This window comes from Anabas testudineus, chromosome 12, assembly GCF_900324465.2.
Source record: "Anabas testudineus chromosome 12, fAnaTes1.2, whole genome shotgun sequence".
NCBI classification, from domain to species: Eukaryota; Metazoa; Chordata; class Actinopteri; order Anabantiformes; family Anabantidae; genus Anabas; species Anabas testudineus.
The window spans coordinates 10,555,255-10,579,466 of NC_046621.1; the positions used below are offsets into that span (position 1 = coordinate 10,555,255).

General features: G+C 39.6%; 1 protein-coding gene across 2 annotated transcripts; it reads left to right on the forward strand.

Moving 5' to 3' along the window:
• The first annotated feature begins 4,790 nt into the window (after positions 1-4,790).
• pgfb (placental growth factor b) lies at positions 4,791-19,498 on the forward strand. Of its 2 annotated transcripts, none has more exons than XM_026355887.1 (7): positions 4,791-5,453; positions 15,807-15,843; positions 16,941-17,137; positions 17,243-17,322; positions 17,883-17,912; positions 18,017-18,079; positions 18,169-19,498. In XM_026355887.1, exons 1-7 carry the CDS (start codon positions 5,340-5,342, stop codon positions 18,188-18,190), a joined length of 543 nt encoding a protein of 180 aa, XP_026211672.1. In that variant the 5' UTR covers positions 4,791-5,339; the 3' UTR covers positions 18,191-19,498. The 2 variants fall into 2 exon arrangements, 1 of the variants encoding a protein (XP_026211672.1); XR_003298609.1 differs by having other exon boundaries at positions 4,792-5,453; positions 17,243-17,318.
• The last annotated feature ends 4,714 nt before the right edge of the window (positions 19,499-24,212 follow it).

A 24,212-nucleotide genomic window follows, 5' to 3' on the forward strand; every position in this document is an offset into this window, starting at 1 on the left:
TTCCAACAAGTGCACAGTAGCCATGAAGCACTAAGCTCAGCGTTTTTGTTTTTTTTTCATGCCAAATGAACAAACTGATGATAATAAATGGCACCGCTGCCAAATTCCCATCAGTCTGCTGTATTATTTATTTTTTCTAGTTATTAACTTTCCCTTGCTCTTTGACCTCCACCCACCCTCTCTGTTCCCTTTTCCTAGTTCCTTGTTCTACAAGCTATAGCTATTTGAGTAAATGTATTTCTCTACACGTAAATAAATCCCAGTGCACAATTTTGCTTGGCAAAACTTTGTGTAAATACTTGAGCACAGATGAACTTCACCTAACACTTGCTCAGGCCACGGCTCACTTCTGTACTTTCCTTCTTAGGGCTCCTGTTCAGACGGTCGTTTGTCCATTTCATCACCATACCTCGAAGTCACTGCCTGTTCAAATGAGTCTCAGTGGGTTAATTAAGTCATTCCAGGTTTCTTGTGTTGATGTGTTGTTGATATTTTTAAAAACAGACCTTGTACGGTCATGATTATGTATCCTGCTAATCCTTTTAATCAAGATCCAAACAAGTTTGGTATTTCATAAAAAGGCATATTGTTATTTTTACATTTCATTCGAGTTCCTTCGAACAAACAAGATATAACATGTTGTTTTGTAGATGCTTTTAGAGATGCTGATTGGTAAACTCTGTTACTTTTGGATGGAGCCAGGCTAGCTGTTTCGCTCTGTTTCAAGACTTTATGTTTAACTAAACTATCTGGCTGCTCATTCAAGCGGTATTGATCTTCACATGTAACTCTCAGTAGGAAAGCAGTGAGCACAAAGCATATCCAACTGTTCTTTATAGGTATGTGATAACTGTGCAGTGTTTTGAACTTGGTTGTGTAATTAGAGCACTTTGTCGAGCATGTTCAACAGAAACAGTTTCTAGAGCTTTATAAAAACTCAAATTGTAACGCCATTATCAAGTGTTCACCACTACTGTCAGTTTACAGAAGTTTACTTTATGAACATGGCAGATGTTTGAGTTTTCCGAGTAAAGGTTTTTAAACTCTTACACTAGCCCCTGCGGGAGGATAAACTAATTTGAGGTTTTAAAAGAAACACTCTGTACCCTGAAAAAACAAACAGCAGCACTCAAGTGTAGTCCAGTAAAACTCGATGCCTGATTGAATTCGTGTTTACCTAAGTGTCTCCCACTTGGGAAACAGTCTTACTGCAAATCGAACCCAGTACAACATTTACTATTCCAAAGTATTAGTCTCTGATCTCTTTATCTATTTCAATAACATGTCAGAAATCTTGTAAATTTGCAGGAAAGCATGTTTATAGTGTAATGTGAGGTTAGCGGACATACACCTGCTGGAGCTGGCAGAGGTGAATGTTATATTTACATTAAACATAATTTGCGGTTATTATTTAAAGAGAGTGCTTTAACATGAAAGAGATGTCAAAAACACCTGATTTATCTGTTTAATAGTCCAGGCTGAACCACCACCAGCGGCGTCAACCTATGAATTTGTGAATGCATACCACATGTTAGACCTCTTAATGGAGTTTAGAGTATCACCACAGGCTTGAGTTATAACCTGTTCTCTGACTATAGGACCACTTCCGCACAGTTTGCACCGCTCGCTCTTCATTTATAAAGCTAACGGCTTTTACAACCTGCAGTGACACAAGCCATTATAACTCAGCCTCATTGCTGCTTTTCCTTTTGTATATTACCAACCGCAGGCCCCAGTCCCCACAGCTTGTGGAGGTGATGAAATTTTATCTTAGACAAACAAGCAGCTTCCTTTCAGAGTGCTGCTGCTGTGCTCCAGGTTCTCTTCACAAGTAGTCGGGGGTGCACAGCTTCATAAATACACACAGTATTTTTTAACATTAGGCAGAGCCCGACTCGCTGCCCCCTCCCCACTTCTAGTTTCTGTTCTAAGGCAAACACATAGAAGTGGCTCCATACAAATGAAAGAACAACGTGTGGGTTCCACTAAATCAGACACAGAACTTTTTCACATTTGAACTTTCTTTAACATTGATCAAATAAATTGAGCCATATTTTATGTATCAAGGATTTTTTTTCTCTTGTCACCACAGTCAGTTGACACTGCCATGTCCAAGACACAGCTGCACTAAGTTAAATAGTATCTGGAGAGTTCTGCAATCACTGATTCATTTTACCTGCAGACTAAAATAACTTCCAATTGTCCTACATGTTGACTGACTTCCCACGAAGTGGAACAATGTGTAAACACGGACACGCTGGGCATAAAAACAGGATGACACCTGACAAACTTGAAACAAACACGTGCATGAGACAAACATAAACATATCTCCTGTATCATGGAATTGAAAACAGGATTTGAATTTTAAAAAGAACTTCTGGTGATATAATGCTAATCACATGAGGCAAGAATAATCAGCTTTTTACTCATGGGTGCACCTTTTCCTATTTACCACTTATTTACACAGCTCTAACACTCATGTAGTGTTTTTTTCTCACAGTAACGTAGTGTGGAAGGAAACATTTCAATGTTTGTCTCTAGTTAATGACAGTAACAATGGGTCTGGGTGTTAAATATCAGTATATCCTGTTTGGGTCTGTCGACCAGGTGGCCCATCATGAGAAAAATCCTATTACATAATCACCCAGAAGCTGTCCTCTGCACTCTTATAAAGTTGCTTTTTTGAGTGTTAGTATTTAAAATATGTATTTATAGACATGGCTTTGTGGCACTTCATTTACATCAACCATGATACACTGGGTCAATGATGAATTAAGCTATAAGCATTACAGTTACACTGTGGCTAACTTCTCTGTTTGGCAGAAACTTTGATCTCCATGTAGGCCTCTAACTATTGTTAATGAGATCCCTCAGAGTGAGGGTCTCTCTGGCTCTCCACCGTCCCCTTCAAGGCCCCACTGTGGAATAAACCAAAGCCGCCCCAACAATGATGAATGGACATCATTAATGTTGTTCATCTGTTTACCTTTTGCTCTGCAATCTGGGAAAATGAGAGGTCAACAGAAAAAGGGAAATGCGCTTTCTTTGGCACTCCAGATCCTGAGAGTCGCCCGTTTGGTCTTTACAACATCAAGAGATGCTACAGACTGCAAGGAATTTATTTATTTGACCAGCTGACCTTCATTCGAGCAAGTATTAACGCGAAACCCAATTAGGCTTGGTTGACATTACGCACTCTACCTATAGTATAATGCATTCAGAATCAACGAAAGCTTTCAGAAAGAATTTCAATAGTAATGAATAAATTATGCATGTTTTTTACATGTCATTATCATGAGCCCATTTAGCTACCCAACAGGCAGGAACTACAGCTTATTATTTTTTAAACAGGATTTAATTAAGCAGGCTTGGATGTCGTCTCACCAGAATAAATGTTGAAAAAGGTCCAGTCTCAGTAGGAATGACTCAGAACAACAAGGCACACGTAAACACTATCAAGCTTTGGTGGTTTTTAGTAAAGGTATCACACTCTGGCAGCAGAGAAATCCATCTTGCCTGGAATATGCAATCGCTCAGGCCAGGTTTGCTTGTCTTGTCAGCATGTATTTATAGTGCAAACAAATTGAGTGATCTTATTAGGCCCTATCTGCTGGTGCACCTTTAAAAACACAGATAGGTCACTGAACAGATGGCGAGATGGCCGTAAGAGTCTGGCTCCGTTCTCTGAGCAAACAAAGTCTGTGCTACTGCTTTGGCAGGGAGGAGAAGAAATGATGTTTAGCTCTTCTATTGTAAATGTCTTTCAAACAAAACATAAAAAGAACTTCCAGTCTATCATTTTAGCCTTACATAACCCCTTTCTAAAAGTGGAGGTATTAATTTCACTACTTAGCACGGAGAAAACAGCTTCTGGGCCATTTTTGGCTCATCTTTGCTCGCAATATTGCAGCAAAAAGATGGATAATTAGACAGTCAGAAAAAGAAGATTGATATTGTTGTAATGTTAAACTTTCACAATGCGGAAAATGCCAGCACAGGGAGGCAGGCTGGGCAAGGCTTGAAGAAAATAACTGTGGAGTTCAATTCCCTGAAGGATCACAGTTTGGTTGCTTCCATTCTCTTCTCTCCCTGAATTTCAAAGCGCATCCATCATTGCCATGTACAGATACAATTTAGGAAAAGACTACTGTGATACTTCTCACCATAATTATAGGAAATGTCTTTCATCATTACTGATTCTCTGCACTTACTGATGTTCTGTCCTTCATGGCTACATGATAATGGGGGGTGGCATCGTCTACTTGAAGTGTCTGAGATGTTTAGCAACACCACACTCCTGAGTGTGGTCTGTACAATAACAGGAGGCAGCAGAGCCATTCAGCACTGCTGAAGGAATGTGTGGAAGCCCACAAGGAATCCTTTCGTTCCAGGGTTTCTGCAAACACAGAAGTCCCACACTAAAGATTAACACTATGTGTCAACAGTAAAGGAAACTCCTTTTATGTCTCTGTAAACCTGACTAAATACTAGAGTCTCAAAGGAAAATCTCCATGCATCCTGGAGCCTGAAACAGCAATGGGTATACCATCCATGTCTCCACTGGACAACATTTCTAAATGTTTACTTTGCCTGAATAGCTTTCACAGAAAATCTCAGAAGAGGCTTCTCAGAATATCTGTGTGTGTACACTGCAGTGTAAATTATCTCTAGGAATCAGAAATAAAGCAGCAGCAGCAGCAGCAGCAGCGTCACAAGCTCTTTGATAGCCATTTACAACATCACAGAAATAGCCATCCCGTGCTGGAGCGCAAAGGGGCTGTGGAGAAAAGCCTGAGTGGGTCGTGTGAAGAGCAGTCAAACAGTGCGGAGCAGATGAGCAGAGAGAGAGGGGGGGAGGAGATTTAAATGACCGGCTAACAAAAAGGTGGTGTGGCACCATTAGAGGCAAGTGTGTGTCTCTGCAGCTCCGAGCAGGACTGAAAAGCGCAACTGTCGGTGCAACTTTACGCACGTCTTTTAAAGCGGATTATCACTTGAAGGTTTCGAACACACTGCGCTCTTACTTCCTACTGAAACCGGCTGTTGCTTTCTGCAAAGCGTTAGAGTAACTTTGAAGACTCGGCTTATTTTAAATGTGAATATAAAAACGTATTGTGTGTATTATTATTATTATTGTATTATCCCAACTCCTCCAGTTCGCCTCTGCGCCCTGATTCGTTAGGAAGCAGAGTCTTGAGCAGGTTGGACGCCGCAGCGGAGCTACGTGACTGCACTCATTCTCAGCATTACTAAACCGGGAGCAGATGACTTGGAAATTCCCAGTCAGCAGCCTTGATTTCTTTTTCTGAGTAGTTTTGGGACTTTGCTTGGATTGGTTTATGGTGTGCAGCGGGAGCCGCCATCCCTTCTCCACTCGCACACATCGCGAAATGAAACTCGGTTTTGTCCTCGAGGCTGCGGTGGCGCTTTATCTGCTGCTCTCACCTGCACAGGTAAGAAGTTATATTCAGTGGAAGTTCACGGTCAGCTAGAAATCAAGGGGGGGTTTTCACAGGTTTCAGTGTAATGTAAGCTCATCACAGTCAGATTTATAGAGTTGGATTGTGTGTCTGGCAGCTCCATCAAATGAAACTTTAACATAACAGCCTAAAGCAAGTTTTAATAAATGGGCCTATTGTACCAGTTGTTACACATGTTAATATCCAGGTGTCAGTCTGAAACATCCACAGAATGTGGCTGAGTCAGCAGAGCCCTGCAGATGAAGTGATACCAGCCTAATCCATTGTGCTTTCACACCTTCGTGTCATTTTGTGTGAGCGCCAAAGTTCATTCATGAGAGAAAACGTGACAAACTGCATCACCTTGCCTGTGGAGCGCATGATGCAGTGACTCACTGCAAACACAGAAAGCTTATAATTACATCTGCACAATACAATAAAGGCTAGTTGCACAGACACGGATTATGTTCACTCCTGATGTCTTGTAATAGTCAAATTCTATCGAGGAAACCACGATTCCTGAAGACACCTGGATATTTAAATTATAATACAGGCAGATTAATTTATTAGGAGCTTTCCACAAACAAAGAACTCACAAAACCCAAGTCACTCTCCTGTTTGATATCACTGTGGACACTGAGCATGGAGCAGAGAAAGCAAAGGAGAGATTTGTCTGAGGTGATGACAGAAAATAAATAAAAAAATAAAATGATAAGCTAAGCTGAAGTCCAAGGTCAAGGTACAGCAGTGTCTGATCACTTCATTGTTCACTGTTCTTAGTGACAGTGGGCTCCATGGAAGACTCTGCTGCAGACAGAGAACATAAAAAAGCCAGACTGGAATTTGCTAAATAGCATTTTGACAAGCAACAATGCTTTTGGGAGAAAGTCCTGTGGAGCGAAACGTCCTGCCCAGTGTCAGAAAGCTCTGTCTCAGTCACAGGTCACGGGTTCTCCAACAGGACAATGACCCAACACACACACTTAGAAGCACCAACAATGGAAAAGACCTCAACACTGAACTAACCTGATGATCTGAATCCTATCAAGCATTTCTGGAAAGAGCTGAAACCCTTTCAACCTGAGACCGATGAAGTAGTGTGGTCAAGTAGAGAGGTCTGAACTAACTGTTGGGTCTCACTGAGCACTGCTTATATCACCTGTTAGCAGTTTGTGCCTCTAAAGGTTGTGCAGCACAATGTTAGGTGAAAGGATGCCACCATTTTTGTCCATGCAGGTTTTAGTTGTTATGTGTTGAACCTGTTGAAGTACTTTTTCTACATTTTATATATATTTTATTTTTGTCATTTTCATGTTATTTCAGAGAAAATAGAGGGTTTTTTTGTGCAAGGGTACCAACAAATTCATCCACATCTTTTTTTTTTTTTTTTTTACTTTGCAGCAGTAGAGGTAAGGGATCCCAGTCAGGTAGCAAGCTGCTGCAACTCTTGAATCCAGTTTCAGTCTGTCAGAAATGGCTGGCTGTATATCAGGCTATACTGGCAAGAAAGTTCTAATTTCTTTCATCTGCACTTGTAGCTTTTCTTTCATGCTTTATCTCAGTGTATATCTGCATGTCCAATCAAGACATGCAGTGTGACAAATCAGGATGACAACGATTAACCAGTGCATGTTAAAATCTTTTAAACTTAATTTCAGCCCAGTGATATCACTGTCAGGCGACAGTGGATAAGAACAAAGCAGTTCTGTTCTGTTTCCTGGCATTACCTTTTAGTCTTTTTATTGAAAACATGCCAGAACAGGACAGAAGCGAAACTGGAGTGAGGACTCATTCAAAAGCCTGTGTTGAACTATAGAAACACTTGTAAGACTGTCCACTGGGCAGCAGGACATGTGCCAGCTAACGCTACAGCTCTTGAACCCATTCAGTCTCTGATTTCCACCCAAGGTGGCTGTGGGCTGGCAGCTGTCTCTGATGACTCTCATGTTTAATGCAAAACCAGACCATTTCTGCTTTCAATTCACTGTCGCTTTCACCACTCACACACTGCTGACTGTTGAACTAAAATTAACATTGCAGCACTTTCCCTTTTGCCAGTCTACATATAGCAATATTACACATAGACTCAGTCTCGACTTTTCTCAACTCAAAGTTGGAAAAAATGTCCCACAAGATTCTCTAACCAGAGACTTTGCAGCTGTTGCTGATTTGAGAGTGAGTGGGAGAGGCAGGGGATCACCACATCTCAACTAATCCTCATAATTACACAGCTAGAAAACTGTTGTTAAAATGCAGCTTTTTTCATTTACAGTAGTTCTACAGCTGCTGTGCTGGTAATGTCAGATGTTATTCATATTACAGTATCTATAACTTTTGCTGTCGTATATATTACAGGAATGTCATTTTAATGTTGCTGTTATTTGAATTACATCCTTATTGTACCAAGTACAAAATGCATTTCAAAAAAAGAGGACACTATGTTATTATTACATCACACAATGACAATCTTAGAACGAGTAGTTCTGCCAGTTAAAGTGGATGGATAATGTTATTCAGTCTCTTTGCAGGACATTGGACGTAGATATCCATCCCCAAAATGCTGAGTCAGACTAAATAAGTCACATTCCAACAGGCTTTGTCAAGAAAAGATGATGTAATTATTTGCAAGCAACATCTAAATACTCATTTATTAATATCATCCTGTTAAAATGTATTCATGTTTTCCTCTCACATGAATTTGTTCCATGAAGCCGTGACGCAACACTGACTGCCGCTCCTCTGAGTTTGGTCTGCACCCATCCAGTCTTGCATGTAGACGTTAGGAGGTTCATTATTATTAATCAAAGTCATGGACATATTGAACCATTGGCTTACATCCTAACATTATTTAAAAGGGGCAGTTTTGTGTATCTGTTGTCAAGTCAAAAGACAAAACACATACAAAACACACTTACAAAAATGGTTTTAAAACTAAGAATTGTTGAGTTTACCTGATTTATTTTTTTGCTTATTGGTGCACATTTTGCACCGTTGCCCAATGATTTACAGCAACATCCTGTTTAATGACTCTACAGCAAAGCACTGTCAACAATACAGGAGTACTGCATTTAAAATGACAGGAAATGTAGATAAATGTACAGCAGCATTTCACATTTAAGTCAAACACTCACACCAGCAGTTCTTTTTGTATTCATACCAACAAAATGAGACAGAGCTGATAGGTGTCTGTGAGACTGGCGTACCAAAGTGGAAAAAGCAAACATTGGCCATGTGGTTGGGAATGTCATTTATAAATGTCTTTTCTGCTGAGATTCTCTACCCATAAATATGTGCCACTAATTGATAATGATTGTTTCTCGTCGTGGCCACAGCTGGAGCTGCCATCAGCAGCCTTATGACTCATGCAGTCATTTATGTGTTATGTGTTATGAAACATGGAGAAGCCAAGAGAGGGTGGGGTTAATTTCAGCTGCTGAATAATTCGGTTTTGCTACAAGGGATTTGCAGCTCGTGTGTGTGTGTGTGTGGGGAGGGTGCCCATGTGTAGATAATCACATTTTTTCAAAGGGAAGTGTTGGTCAGTTGAATAACTTTGATGAAACAACATAGATAAGTAAGATAGTTAAGTTTGGTCACTGCAAATTATTTTAAGCATCATATCTTCAGAGTGATGTGTGTGACCGCTTTAGGCTTGTGATTTCATACAAAAACAAATGCCTACTTGTGTACATGTCAGTCCTTTATGACCAAGTAGTGCAAAGTGATGTTTTCCCCCTTTGTGGAGGTCAGAAGATACAATGATTAAATTGAAATCAGTGATTAGAAAAATGTGTTAAAAATAAATGGTAACCTTTTTAACCTCTTAGATTGATCCTGCAACCCCATGTGGGGGGTCTCAGCCTCAAAGTATGGAACCATTGGCCTAATATATGTTAGCAGTTCTCCCAACAAGCTGCTAAAAGCTGACAACAGCATACTTTACATACCCCTGAGCGGCCAGTCATTATTGTTGTAGTTAGGAAGAAATAATGGTGTAAAGGTCAAGTACAGACATGTGCTTAGTGATATTTGAGTCACTGAGACTGGTGAATGCATTAAGAACAACAGCCACTGTTGATTAAAACCATTTTGCATTAAAGTCATTATTACTAAATGTTGCATTTTAAGAGAAATCAATATTCCTGCTGATAGATTTCATGCAAATCCTTAGTCCCAACTAATCTAAATGGCCGGTCACATTTATGCTCTTTAGGCTCTTTAGAAGTGCACTTGTGATTCATTGTCATGACACTGTTCTGATCCCATATGTGTAGAGTATTGCTAATGATTGAGGGTGGAAGCACCTGGATTTCCGTTCTGAACAATGGTGGCCTCTTGGTCACCCTATCACCAGGGCTGACTAATGGAGAATATAAAACTGTCATCCCACTGCTCTTTAGATCAAATTCCTTGACTCTGTCCTGTTTAGTGTATTGTTGGTACTTCCCATGCATACATACTATATGTGCACTGGGTGTGTCTTTGAGAATGTGTTTAAGCTACAACACTGAATATCAGGGCTTTGATCCTGCCCATATGCGCTGCAGACTCATAGAGCTTTGCCAATAAGACGGTACCTGTTGCCTCCTGCCTATTAGACAACGTTCCGCACCTTATAACTAAACCATTGGAATGCTCTTTATACAATAGCTCTATTTTATTGTCATGATGATGGTGTATATGAAAATGAAGGTAAAGTCATGCATCAACACAACCAAATCTCAGTAATGTTAGTCAGATTTTCCATGAAGAATCGCTTCAGTAGTGGAGACGTGAACAGCTGCACATCTCAGACTTCAGCTCAAGTCCTGCAGAAAATATTGCTGTTATACTAAGAAAATCGGCGAAGTATAAGAATTATAAGCCTCTTCGGTATGCGATTATGGAATTCTTTGTTGGTGTCCTTTTTGAAATGAGCGTTTTCCTGATATGGGGAGAAAAAACGTTTCGCCTTGATTCGATTAACTTTGCAAGATAGCTGCTCATCACTTCAGCACTGATGCACGTTCTTGATGTGTTTGAACAAAAGAGCCAGAGAGCCACGGTTTCATTGCTTGTTTCTGTGCGCTAGAGGTCATGACGTTACACAGGTGTTTCCTTAACGTCATCACAAGCAGCAAAACAGTACTTGAGTCTGGCCATCTGTATCACAGACACGTGACACGTGTGTTTGGAGTGTTTTTCTTTTCCTTGTTCACATTAGCCACCATGAAGAAATCACATTATGTCATATTGTCAGTGGTTGTTTTAGGTTCTCAAAGTGTCTGGACGTTTATCAAGTTCTGCCTTCCCTGCTGATGTGATGGGGTTTTTTTTTTATTCATTCCCTTACAGATGCCCAAATGTGAGGCAATGCAGTAGTGCCGTAGTGACCTGCTGACTGCTTGGGCTCTTGTTGTGGTATTCCTCTCTAGTTGTAATATCCCGGCCCAGGGGAGAGCCGCAATCGTGATCAGGAAATATGGATTTCTCTTTCCTCCCGTGGAGGAGGCGGAGTGGTGTAGCTTGGGGCAGCCGTCTACTCACTAAGCTTTAATCTCCCATCTGGATGTAATTTACTGTGGTTTACACAGGGAGAACAGCGTTTACTGTAATAGAGACCACAATTACCACCGGTCAGCCTTATCTCAAGACCTATAATGTGTGTGTATATGTTTGCAGATGGGGTGCACGCTTTATATGGGGGTTGTGTGTGTTTGTGTGTCTAATGTGCAAGCATTAATAGACTTACACTGAGGAAATGCTGTTTATCTAAATCAACATTTATATAAAGATTTACCTCTCCCCTATCACTTGACTCTATTTCACTGGGTTTTCTTGTTTGTTGGTTTGTTTGTTTGATTGTGTTCAAAAATTAGATTCTTTGGTCACAAAAAAAAGCATATTAAACTATATTCTTGGATAAAACTGAAGGATAGCTTTTCTGTAATCAATCTAAGAACTGGGTGTTAGTCCTGTCATTGTATGTACATTTATGTGTTTAGAGACACTATAGGATGCACTTGGTATAGAGGTAGACTAGACTAGCTGTTTCCCCCTTTTCCTAGTCTGCCAAGATAAATATCTCCTGGTTATAGATTTATATCTAATGTTTATTATAGTTCTCATCCAACTGTCAGCAGGAAACCTAATAATAACAATATTTCCTATTATATGAAACACTGTTTCCTCTTTTCCTGCTTCGAATTTCCAACTGCATACAACTGCAAGTTTCCACAGGAAACTGATAGTTTTAAATCTGGATTTCAAAGGCTACATTCACCCAGATTAGTTGAGAAACTGTTGTGACACATTTACCACATGCTCTGCTGAAGGTTTCTTGTGTTTTGGCACTGCTCTGTGATCACAAGCCCTGACCTGACCACTCTAGAGACCCAGCTGGATACTGTCAGACCTGTAGTGGCACTGCTGTCGTTATAGGTTCTCCAGCCTCATGTATACAAAACAGAACCTGGTCTTATTTTGTACTGGTGTTGAATATGTACAGGGACCTGCAGGCACCTCGGGAGACCTGAGAATTAACAGTGCGATCATGGTGTTGATGATAAAGGCTGGATGAGGACGATCTCACTCGTCTAGCTGTCTCTGTGTTTGTGTTCACTTGTTCTGCTTTAGTGATCTCAGTCCTGTGTGGTCCCATGTTCACAGTCAAGCTTTAGTCAAACCAAAACCATGACACGACCCTCGCTGGGTGGTGTATGGTTTCAGTGAAATGGAGATGCTGCTTCTTTAGTGGCTCCAGTCATAGTTCCGGCCAGTGAAGAAGCAGCACCAGCTTCTTTTACATGTTTTACTTCATTTCTGTACAGTACACATATATGTGATCACCAAATACAGGTCAACAGCTGATTCAGTCACAAGAGATTTTCAGATCACAGGTCTGCATCGCCTCTTTAGAGTGTTTATCCAAGCTGTCACCCTCACTGAATAAGGTTAAGTTTGAAAGGAGACTTTTTTTAAGTGAATAATGGCCAATCTGTAACTGGGATAAGAAGAAGAAGAAGCACTCGTGACATGTTTATTCATTTCACTCGGACACACCTGCTACTTGTGACGCTGCTACTGTTGAAACTCTTTGCCTTGTATTTCAACCCTCAGCCAGTTAAGAGTCATTTAATGCCTGAATGCTTGTGGCTTTCATTTTTCACTGTCATTGTTTTTTTTTAGGTCTTTGAAACTGAAATTGTTTAAGTTACAATAAGCTGCTTTTTTTTATCCACATTTTGGATAAAAAATCTGCCTTTTTATGAGACTTTCAGTTTCAAATGCTTTGGAAATAAAACATGGCTTTAGTCTTTAATAAAGACCAAAGGAGAACAGAAACCCAGCTGCTTTACACTTCTGCATCATTTTCAGTCACCCAGGAGTGGTTCTCATATCCGTTTACGCTAAACTGGCAAGGAAACTCCTCCATTTGATTTGCATTACTTTTCTCCATCTGTAAGTTATCTTTTCTCTGTAGGAAACATGCTGTGGAATATGCTGCCTTGCTGGTATCCAGATCTGTATGGCTGCTTGCCATAGTACCTGCTGTTCTATTGCTCATCACCCTCCTCCCTGGCTTGACTCACAAAGTTTTTTTTTATGACCATTATGTTGGGTCCCCATCATGTTTTATTTTTGCTCCCTACTCTTACTGCCCTTCTTGTGACAGATGAAGTTAAGCAAGGAGGTTAAAGATGACGCAGTTCAGCTGTGTGGGAGAGGAGAGTAATGAGCCCTGGAGCCTCTGTGGCCTGACATCAGGAGCCCAGGGATACAACAGGTCCTCTGGTTTGACCTAGAGGATGGAACAAACTCTCTTACGAACTTTTTCTTCAGAAACCTCTTTGCAGTCAAGCATGTACACCCCTAAAGACTACAATTTCATTACTGCTGCATGAGCCTCACCATACAAACCAATCTGGTCAGCAGCTTTGGAGAGATACACTGTGCTGCCCAGCACACTATCTGTGAGAAACAGATATAAAGAGCTGAAAACCATTTTTACAACTATGGGACAGTGAACTGAGGGGGCTGGGGGAGCACGACCCTGTTTACATATACAATATGTTAATTATCCAGCAAGAATTACTTTTAGAGAGAAGTCCTCATGGCTGAAAAGGTTCAAATCAATGAGTAATGGAACAAAAGATAGGCCTTTTCTTCGTCTAATGCATTTAAAAACAAAGGATTAAGCCACGTATTATGTGATGTGATTATGCAGCATACCAACGCTGACATGGTTAAACATTAGTGAGCTGCAAACCTTTTCATAAGTTGTATTATTGCACAGTCAAGTTTATTTGAATAACCCTTAATCACAGTTATTCTCAAAGGTCTCAACACCCACATTATAGAAACAATAGCTGAAAATGATACCCTGCAATGTCATACCCTCACAGAGGTCAGGGGGAAAACTGCTTGTTAAAGGTCAGCTGGGAATGAGGTGAAAGAAACCTTGAGAGGACGGCCTAGAAAGTAATCCTTTTTCTGGGATTTATTAGACAAGTTTATGCACATATTGATGTAAAGTGGTTCTCCCTGACCACAAGAGGTGAATTACCTCCCAGTCACCATTAATCACACAGTTAATACTGTAAGTGCATGAGGAGGAAGGAATGACTACGTGAGGAACTTCATGCAGCCTTCTATAATCTGGCAGCTTCTTGTGGCCAGCTCACTCCTCTATTCTCAACACTCACTGGTTCCCAACCGCAGGAGGTGCCAAGGATGGTTCCTCCTGACCGTGTCAAGGCTTAACCCAAGACCAAGGTCACAAAATCCTCCCCACCTCAGCAACTGAGAACAGAGCCAAAAGCCCTTGTGATGTGGAGCAGGCTCATAGACAAGAAGAGAGAGAGCAGATCATATGCCAATTAACAGTGAAAAAGGATTTATTTTATCAGCCTAGCATTGCTGCAAAGGATAAAACAAAAAGCAACGTCCTGAAGAGTGGAAGTGACATTTAACAACAGCTTACAGTGAATTGCGACTTTCCCATGCTGTGCATAAAGAATATTCTGGGTCTGAAGCCTGTGGTGTTTTTGTACACAGTTCAATGAACGCCACTCTATAGAACAAATCCGCTGTCAGAGTAACAGCTGTACATCTTGGCCAGATGACCAGCCAACAAAAAGCAGTTCCCCTAACACAGGGAGGACCCAACCTAAGTGGCTGCCTGGAAGCTCTTGTGAATCTATTGCTATGAAGTCTGTCAAGCGCTATGGTCTTCTGCAGAGATATTGTTGCCAATTACACGGACCTGCCTGACACTTATCTCAGTGACAGTTTTACAGGAACCTCTGAAATGTTTGTGCGAGTGTGAATGCATCATCATCATCATCATCATCATCAAATCAGGACATTCCTCTTTAATTATGTTGTTTGGAGAGAAAGTGTAGCACTGTGCTGACAGATGCTATCCTTGCTCACAAACAATTTTTTGTTCATACCAGGAACTGGACACATTTTAGCAACAGAGAGATGGTGTAAAAACAGTTGTCCTTATTATCATCATCTGGGAAAGTCCTTGTCTGTGTGTTCGCTACTAAATGACAGTTTCTCTCCAACACTTTCAGCTAATCACACTATGTACACAGGCAATGTTACAGTATAAATTTCATCGTGCCTGTGTGTTTGTGTCTGTGTGTGTTTTTTTGTGTGTGACAGAAAAACTGATATTTAACACTGGTAATGGGAGAGAGTGCAGAAGACAGTTGTCTGCTGCCCGTCCTGCACTTCTGCTCGAGGGTATTTTATCATATGTAGATTCCTCTTCCTGAGATGGAGTCAACCAGAGGTTTTGTGTTTTCCCAGGCGAATGAGAAACATACTCTGTTTATCATGGAATGATGGGAAAAAATCAAGACAGAGGAGGAAACAATCAATGGGAAAATAAATAGAGAGCCGAATCTTACATGGCCGGAAACAGGTTTTGAACCTAAACAGTTGGGCACACAGAGGAACAAAATATTCTATATATGAGAGACCGGGGATGCTGCTGGTCAGAAAGACTTTTCCACTGCAAGGTGAAAAAAAAAAGTGTATGATCACTTTATTTTATTCTATTTCCTGTTATCACCACTAGAGGACAGAGATTATTCACACATATTAGTACTGGTTTTTATTTCTTTATACAACACAATATTTTGTATTCAATGTATTTGTATTCAATACATGGACATGTAGTAGGAGGTATAGTGTATGTATATGTCTCTTTCTTCAGGCTGTATTTGTCTCACTCATTTAGATTCAGATGTCCAAAAAAAATAACAACTAAAGAAATAGGGGACAATTACAGTTTGCAACAGCAAAAACGAATGAATCATCCATTATTTTTTGACGACGTTTGTTTCTGTTTTGCAGACTCTACCCTTGTCAAACCCAAACAGTACAACTGAAGGTAAGAATTTGTGCTTGTTTTCTTTCTGAGCTTTTGTGTAGTTGTTGTTGAGACTCCTTTTAAAACAATATTTTACTTCACAATATAAGCACAAACTGTTTGGTTAAACTACATTACTCTTTTACATTTTTTGTGATTAAAACAGCAAACTGATGGGTGCCAGTTCTGAAAAAGTGCCGTTGAACAGTATTCATCCGTACTGTGTTTGCCATGCATCATTGACAAATATAAATGACTAAGCTCTTGAATCTTGCATTGGAGCTTATCAGTATTTGATCTGAATTTAGAGAATAGGAGAACATGTGTGGACTAGCAGGGATTACTCAGTTGCTTATCTTTATGTCTTATTTTCCCCTCACATCACTATAAGTAATGCTGATGAGTGTTGTACAACTTGCGGCCATGTGATAAAAAAGACATATAATGGACCAGTCCTGACCAGTGGTCCTTTGGGCTGTACAAGTACAGTTCATGGCCTCATATAGTGATCAGAGATACTTCCCCGGCGATGTCTTTCCAGCCTGTCTGCTTTTATAAACAGCTGTTGCAGTGTGAGGCTCCATTCAGTGACCCGGGGGGTCACTACAATCCCAGAGGTGCCTGTGGGGCAACTCAACTTCAGATCCAGCAGAGTTCTGTTCATGGCCGTGTTTCCAATGTTTGTTTTCTCTTCTTTCTGTTTGTCCGGGCTGTAGTCATCCCTGTTCTTCCCCTGCATACTGTTCAACTGGGACACTTCCGCACATATGCATGTACTCCCACAGGAAAAAGTACTGTATATTATACAAACATTTTTACTTCAAAATGAAAACAGGATACACATTGGCGGATTACAACTGGTTTTAGGTTTCTGTATGCATGGCTTAAGCATGCCGTTGTTGGATTATTGAGAGAATTACTGATGGTCACTGTGATGGTCTTAATTAGCTTTTGAAAACACTTACTGTACACATACATTATGCTCATAAAACCGACCTCAATTAATCTCTGAATTGTGAAGACAAAATTATTTAACAGAAAGGTGTCTGTGTTTGGACTAATGTGGATAATTCTGTCTGACTATATATTTTATTCAGCACCTGTATTGTCATCCACAGTATTGATGTTCCAAGAAGTGTGGGGTAGGAGCTTCTGCCGGACCATTGAGAAGCTGGTGGAGGTGGTGCAGGAATACCCAACAGAGGTGGAGCACATCTACAGCCCCTCTTGTGTGCCGCTGGTGAGGTGTGCAGGTTGTTGTGGGGACGAGAACCTGGAGTGTCATCCCACCCAAACCACAAACGTCACCATGCAGGTGAGAGAGGCCCATTGTGCAATAAAATGTTGAAATTTCCATCCACTATGCCGACAGTATGTGCTGTAATGGATTACATAAATAAGAACTCGTTTAATTCCACAGCTGTTAAAAATCAGGCCTTCAGAGCCGGGACAAGAATATGTTGAGATGACATTTGTGGAGCATCAGACATGTGAATGTAGGTAAGAAAAAAAGTCATAATACTGTATGTGACATTAAATATTCATAAGCACATGTTATTTCACCTGTGCTACATTTTCACTAACATAATAAGTAAACATTTCTAATGAATATATAGATTTCTATGAAGTTGTAAAATGTTCTCTGTATCACTGACAACATTTTTCATTGTTTTCCTAAGATACCCTCAGCATTTAAAGCCACAAACACATGATTCATATATTTCATGGTCAGGTTTAGGCAACAACAGCCTTGATTTGGCAGGTTAGGGGAAGATTGTGGTCTTGGTCAAATACTGAAAAGCCAACAGTGAGATTACATGCGTTCACTATATTAGCATTTAACCAAAACCACAAACACTGTTTTAGTGACGTAAATCTACCTCCATATGGCTGGTGTGAAAACAAAGGCAGTGAACACAAAAGTAATGTTTGCTCCCAATAGATTTGTGAAATAAATTAGTAATATGTACAGTAAATGTTTAGGAGACCATTGGTAAATACTTTTAGATAATATTGCACTTGGATATTCTTTCTAATTTATTGAAACATTTCTTTCTCAGACTCAGGAAGCCTGTCGTAAAGGTTGAAAGGTAAGAGCATGAATATATTAAGGTATCAGTTTTCACATCGTTGAACGGGATTATTTTCCGTTTCACAGAATAAAGGTTTAACTTGTATTTGTTTCCCGTTGCAGGAAAAGGCAAAGAGGGAGAGGAAGGAAAAGAAAGGAGAAACAAAAAATGAAAGAATGTGACAGGTGATGGCACAAACGTGGGATAAAGATCACAAACACTGTACCTTACGTTTACACCATTAACAACACATTACTCTTCTTGTGTTTTTCAGGTGTCAAGTCCCTCGCAGGTAACTGCAGTGATAACCCCCTGTTGCAGTGTGGCTCACTATTTATTTCCAGCCCAGTGACAGCATCGAGTCTCCTCCGCTCATCCATCAATACTGTGACTGCGGACTCAAACAGCTGGGTTGTTTTGCTGACATGCTCTCCTGCTTATGAGCAGAGTGTAATGACAAGGTTCAACGGGAAGTGTGTGTTCATTGGTGCAAACAGTGCTGTTATACACCTGACACAATGGACGTCACTGGGAGCGAGTGCAATGTAGAACCAAATAGACTGATGCCTTCTATTTTATAATAGTTATTACTGTATCACTTGTAGTATTTTGTCCATGTCTTTGGTATTTAAAGATGGCTATACTAAAACCTATATTTATTGATAAAGCTGAATATATTTGGACCAGCAACTTTTGAAAAGTTTGTCATCTATTCTTTAAACATTATTCAAGATGCCTTGACTTATCAAGCAGCATATGTTAGACTGAGGGTGCAGCTGTTTTGTACATGCAGTAATGAATTGTCTCCCTCTAGCGTTTGTGGAAATGATGTAAATTTGCTCCAGATTAGAGTATTTAGTATTTTTAGAACTGAAATCTACACATAGGATTAGATAGGGTAGTACTGAGGCTCACAATCAATAACAACTGATTTCTCAATTATGAATGTGTTAATCCTACAATCTCTTGTCCTGTATGAATTCTCTCTTTCCATGGCACCATTTAACTACACTGTGTAAATATATAAATAAATAACTACAAGGATAGTTTGGATTTGTTGGACACAGATTTATTTACATCTTCTTTGTAAATTAACGTTAAGATTTGTCCTATGAAATCTAATAATTCAATCTCATTTGAAGAAAAGATTAGTTGGCAAATGTGCATCTAATAATGTAGAAGAGCTCCAGCTCTGGTTAACAAAACCTGCCAGAAGATTTGTCTTATTAGTACAAAGCCTTTTCTGTCAAGCTCGGTCAGAATGAGCAGATCAATACTACAGTAATCAATGCAATCAAACTGTTCTGGTATCAATGTCTATTAATGAATGTTTGTGCCCACATGGCTCACATAAGCCTACATCACAGGTGTCTTCCTTTATGTGTTCTTGGAAACAGGGCAGTAAAGAAGGGATCAGTTATGGGGGTTATGTGACGTGATGTGTTGTTTTGTTTGTTTGTTTTGTTTTGTTTGTTTGTTTCTCCATGCAGTCTACTACACAAAGACAGTTTTTATGGAAATGTAAAAAGTAACATTTCTACTGTGCTAGTAGTTTTTTATTTCATTGAAATATTTATTTTGTAACTAAATGTTTACGGTTCTCAGCTTGTCTCGTGTGAGTTATTTCATTAAAATTCAGAGTTATATAGTTAGTTATAAATGAATTACTGGGCTGGAAATTTATATTCTCACAAATAATAGCCTACTTAACGATATTGATATTTGTTTTATAAAATTTGTGTCTCAGAGACAGTAGAAAATTCAAAATATTATTTAGACAGAACAATAAGAGACACTTAGGGACATGTTTTTTGGTCCCAGATGACCAATAAACATGTAAAGCAGCTTCCATTCATACATTCATTTTTTGCTTAACTAGGGCACTTGGGACCTCAGTTCAGTCTTCTCTGTAGATAAATATTACCTTTATGCACACTCAACGGAATTACACAGTATGATGGCACAGCTCACTTGCCAAATTCTCCTCTTATAACACTATTATTGTGCGCCCACATTTTGTTTACAAGCATTGTTCGAAGACATGGAATTGAAAGACTGATTAATTTAAAAATAAAATATTTCTTTCCTAACTAATTTGGTCTTCTGTGCTAAATTACCTTTGAGATAATGTTAAGGGCATAATTCACTCATCTTATTTCCCATTGTACAGTGGGAAATAAGGTGAGCTTAATAACTTCAGGGTAGTGCTATGTGTCCATAAAACATTTTGCCAATAGTGCTGTGCAGTGTCCTGCCATAGACACCCCGCTTGTTCAATGTTTTACCTACTGTAGACTCATGAACACATATCTCAGCCAGTTCCAATGATGCCTTCAAATCTTTGGCTGTCATACAGGGTTATTTCTTTACCTTATTAACGAGTGTTTGTTGTGCTCTTGGGGTCATTTTGATTTGGTGCCCACCTCTTGGTAGATCAGCCACAGTCCCAAAGATTTTTTGTCTAACTGTAGACTGGTGAATTTCTAAAGCCTTTAACATCACTTTGTAATCTTTTCCAGCTTCATGTAAATCTTCAATTTGTGGTTTTCGTCAGTCAAAGTAGCTCCAGTCCACACCTCAAAACAAATGTTCTTAGTAAGACTTCAGGTATACATCCAGGTATCATCATTTCAACGGTTCACATACTTCTTTCACTAGCACTATTAGGGTTTCATGGCTGTTCTGAGTAAAGACAGGAAAGATCAGTATTATTTTAGAAAACCACAAAATTTAAATTTCATTTCTTGCCACTGTATTGCTAAGAGGTCTGTCAAGCAGTATGTTCTGCGGCAGAGATACTGTTGTGACAGTTTTACAAGAATCTCTAAAATGTTTGTGTGAGCATAAATGCATCATCATCATCATCATTAAGGACATTCCTCTTTAATTACATTATTTTGAGTGTAACACTGTGCTGACAGAGGCTATCCCCACTTGCAAATTAAGTTTGGTTCATAACATGAACTGAATGCATTTTAGCAATCGAGAACTTCTTATTCCTTAATGTCAGTATCCAGGAAAGTTCTTGTCTTTTGTTGTTTTGCATCTGTACTTTACCACAATAGATGTAAAATGAAATTATCAAGATATTCATTAATATGATGACAAACTAGTTAAACTCTGAATCAAAAAGAATACATTTTAAGTATAAGCTTCATTTCTGTGTTTGCTTTTATAGGAATGTATGTGTGTATAGAGCTGCTCTGTAAATTTTTGTAATTGTTAAATGGTCTGCCCTTATTGGAGCTGGGATCAAACCACCAACCTCAAGGGACTTTAGCTAATCTCACTATCTACACAGCTCATGTACAGTATCGCTGCCAACACACATGTCCGCATTTTCAGGCGAGGTTGAGGGTAATTTGAAAGATGATGACGAGCGGTTTTATGGCCAGGTTTGACATGTTCACTTGTTATTGCAGGACAAATCAAGCAATTATAGGTCTGGAGTTGGTTCTGAGGGTTAAAATGAATTACAGTTTGTACAATAACAACTGTGTTTGTTGATGACCTGACTGCTGCTAAAAGTATCAGGATGAATTCTGATGTGTTCGGGCTACACTCTCTGGCCACTTTCAGCCAAATGCTGCAAAATATTTTGGACAGGACAGGTTGCAACTGGATAAGGACCCAAAAGGGTTACTCAAGGCAAAGAGGTGGGATATTCTTTACTGGTCAAGTCATTCACCTGATGTCAACCCCATAGAGCAGCATTAACTTAGTTCAGATAAGAATGAATGGAGAAAACCCCACAATACACAGCTTCTGAAAGCAGCTGCGGTAAAGGCCAGGTAAAGTATCCTGAGGGGGAAACTCAGCATTTACAATAGAGACGTCATCAGGTCTACGTGTGTATGTTACAGAAAACCTGATATGTTACACTGATGCTGTGGAGAGATCGCACAAGCAGATTGTCTGCTGCCCGTCCTGCTCTTCTGCTCGAGGGCATTTTATCAAATGTATATTTTCCTTCCTGAGACGGAGTCAACTGGAGGTTTTGTGTGTTTCCCAGACAAAGGAGAAATAGTCTCTGCTTATCATGAGACGATGAGAAAAAAATTAAAGAGGATATGATCACGAATTGAGAGCTGAATCTTACACTTTATTAAAAAGGTTTTGAACCTAAACACAGACAAGGTTACAGTCTAACATATCACACAGAGGAACTCTATATTATGTACCGTGTATGAGAAGCTGGGTCTGCTGCCTGTCAGAAAGACTCTTGTTCCTTTCTTCTGACATTATTTTTGTTTCGGTCTCATTCATTTAGGTTTAGATGTTTAACTAAATAAATGAAGCATAGTCCACATTCGGAATAACAGAAACAAATGAATCATCTGTATTTTTTTCCACATTTTTCTGTACAGTACCATTGTCAAATGCAAACGGTACAAGTGAAGGTAAGAATTTATGCTTGTTTTCTTTCTGAGTTTCTCTGTAGTTGTTGGTGAGGCGTCTCTTAAAACAATATTTTAATAAGGTCACAGACTTCATAGAAGAAGCACAAACTGTTTTGTTAAACTATATTTTATAGTGTTTGTGATTAAAACAACAATCTGATGGATGGCAATCCTAAAAAAAACCACTGAACATTATTCATCCATACTGTGTTTGCTATGCACCATTGACAAATACAAATGACTAAGCTCTTGAATCTTGCATTGGAGTTTATCAGAGAATTTGCAGGACATGTGTAGACGAGCAGGGATTACTCAATTGCTTATCTTTATGTCTTCTTTTTCCGTCACATCACTATAATTAATGCTGCTGAATGTTGTAAACTTGTGGCTACTTGTGGTTACTAACCAGTGGCCCTTTGCACTGTACGACATTACACTTCATGGCCTCGTCCCCTTACGTAGCTCTTGGTCTTCTGTTTCCAGCCTGACTGCTTTTGAAAAAACAGTCAGTGGAGTGTGAGGTTCCACTCGGTGCAGGGTCACTGGAGTCCCTGTGGTGCCCGTGGGGCAGCTCAGCTCCAGATCGAGCACAGTTCTGTTCATGGCCGTGTTTCCAGTGTTTGTTTTCTTTTCCTTCTCTGTTTGTCCGGGCTGTAGTCGTCCCTGTTCTTCCCCAGCATACTGTTCAACTGTGACACTCTACAACATGTAGCCTCTCTGAAAGTATTGGAACAGCAAAGCTAATTTGTTTCTTTTTGCCATACACCAAAGGGTCTAGGATAAAAGTTAGAATTTCAGTGTTAGTTTTGATGCTATGTACATATCAGATTACTCCAGTTGTAGATGAGCAGAAGATTAGTTGACAGGTTCTTTCAAACACTAACTTGCTCTAAACGACTACCCAGTTTTAGCCTTGTTTTTTACCTGTGACTGCATTTGTTTTAAAAAGGATGAATTAACACGAAAACCAAAGAGCTAAAAACCATTTTGTGTCTGACAGAAAAGTCTTCTTTAAGGTTTCTGTACACATAATTGAGCTACTGTTGACTGACACTGTTTGTGCAAGACTGTATCATTAACTGTGATAATTTTAAAATTAGCTTTTAAAAACACTATTCATACAGTAATGATGTACAATGATGATAATAATGTTGTGCTAGACTATTGAGAAGCTGGTCGAGGTGGTGCAGGTATATCCTACAGAGGTGAAGGTTCTCTACAGCTTTTTGCTGCTGATGAGGCCTGGGGGATGAGAGCCTGGAGTGCCATACCACAAACATCACCTCACCTGCGAGAAATCACATACTACTTAATTACAACAGCAAAGTACAGGTAATGTCACCTGAGCTACGTTTTTAGCAACATAATAAGTAAAAATTACTAATGAATAGATACAGATCTATAAAGTAGTGAAATGTTTTCTGTATCACTGACAACATATTTAATTGTTTTCCTAAGATACCCTCAGCATTTAAAGCCACAAAAACTTTATTCATATTTTTCATGGTCAGGATTAAGCATCAACAGCCTTGGTTTGGCAGGTTAGGGGAAGATTGTGGTCTTGGTCAAATACTGAAAAGCCAACAGTGAGATTACATGTGTTTACTATATTAGCGTTTAACCAAAACCACAAACAGTGTTTTAGTGACGTAAATCTAACCGTGTGACTTAGGATGTTAACCCCAGCTTCTAGATTGAACAGCCACCCTGACCTCCTCCATACAGCTGGTGTGTGATAGAAAAAGGTTTTGTTCATCTTTAGGAAAAGTCAAATATGCATGTGGGCCAGTGCAAAGTAGACTCAAAAATTGATGCCTTTTATTTTATAGCCTACTGAATGGGTTACAGTAATCCATCTAGCTGGTATTATAATGTTTAGCTACAATAAAATCTATATTTATGGATAGAGCTGCATATA

What these genes read in the sequence shown, in the direction of transcription:
- pgfb (XM_026355887.1), top strand. Translation starts at nt 5,340, where the DNA reads ATGGTGTGCAGCGGGAGCCGCCATCCCTTCTCCACTCGCACACATCGC. An exon ending in CCTGTCGTAAAGGTTGAAAG is followed by an intron (nt 17,913 to 18,016) that starts GTAAGAGCATGA and finishes TTCCCGTTGCAG; the next exon opens with GAAAAGGCAAAGAGGGAGAG. An exon ending in AAAATGAAAGAATGTGACAG is followed by an intron (nt 18,080 to 18,168) that starts GTGATGGCACAA and finishes TGTGTTTTTCAG; the next exon opens with GTGTCAAGTCCCTCGCAGGT.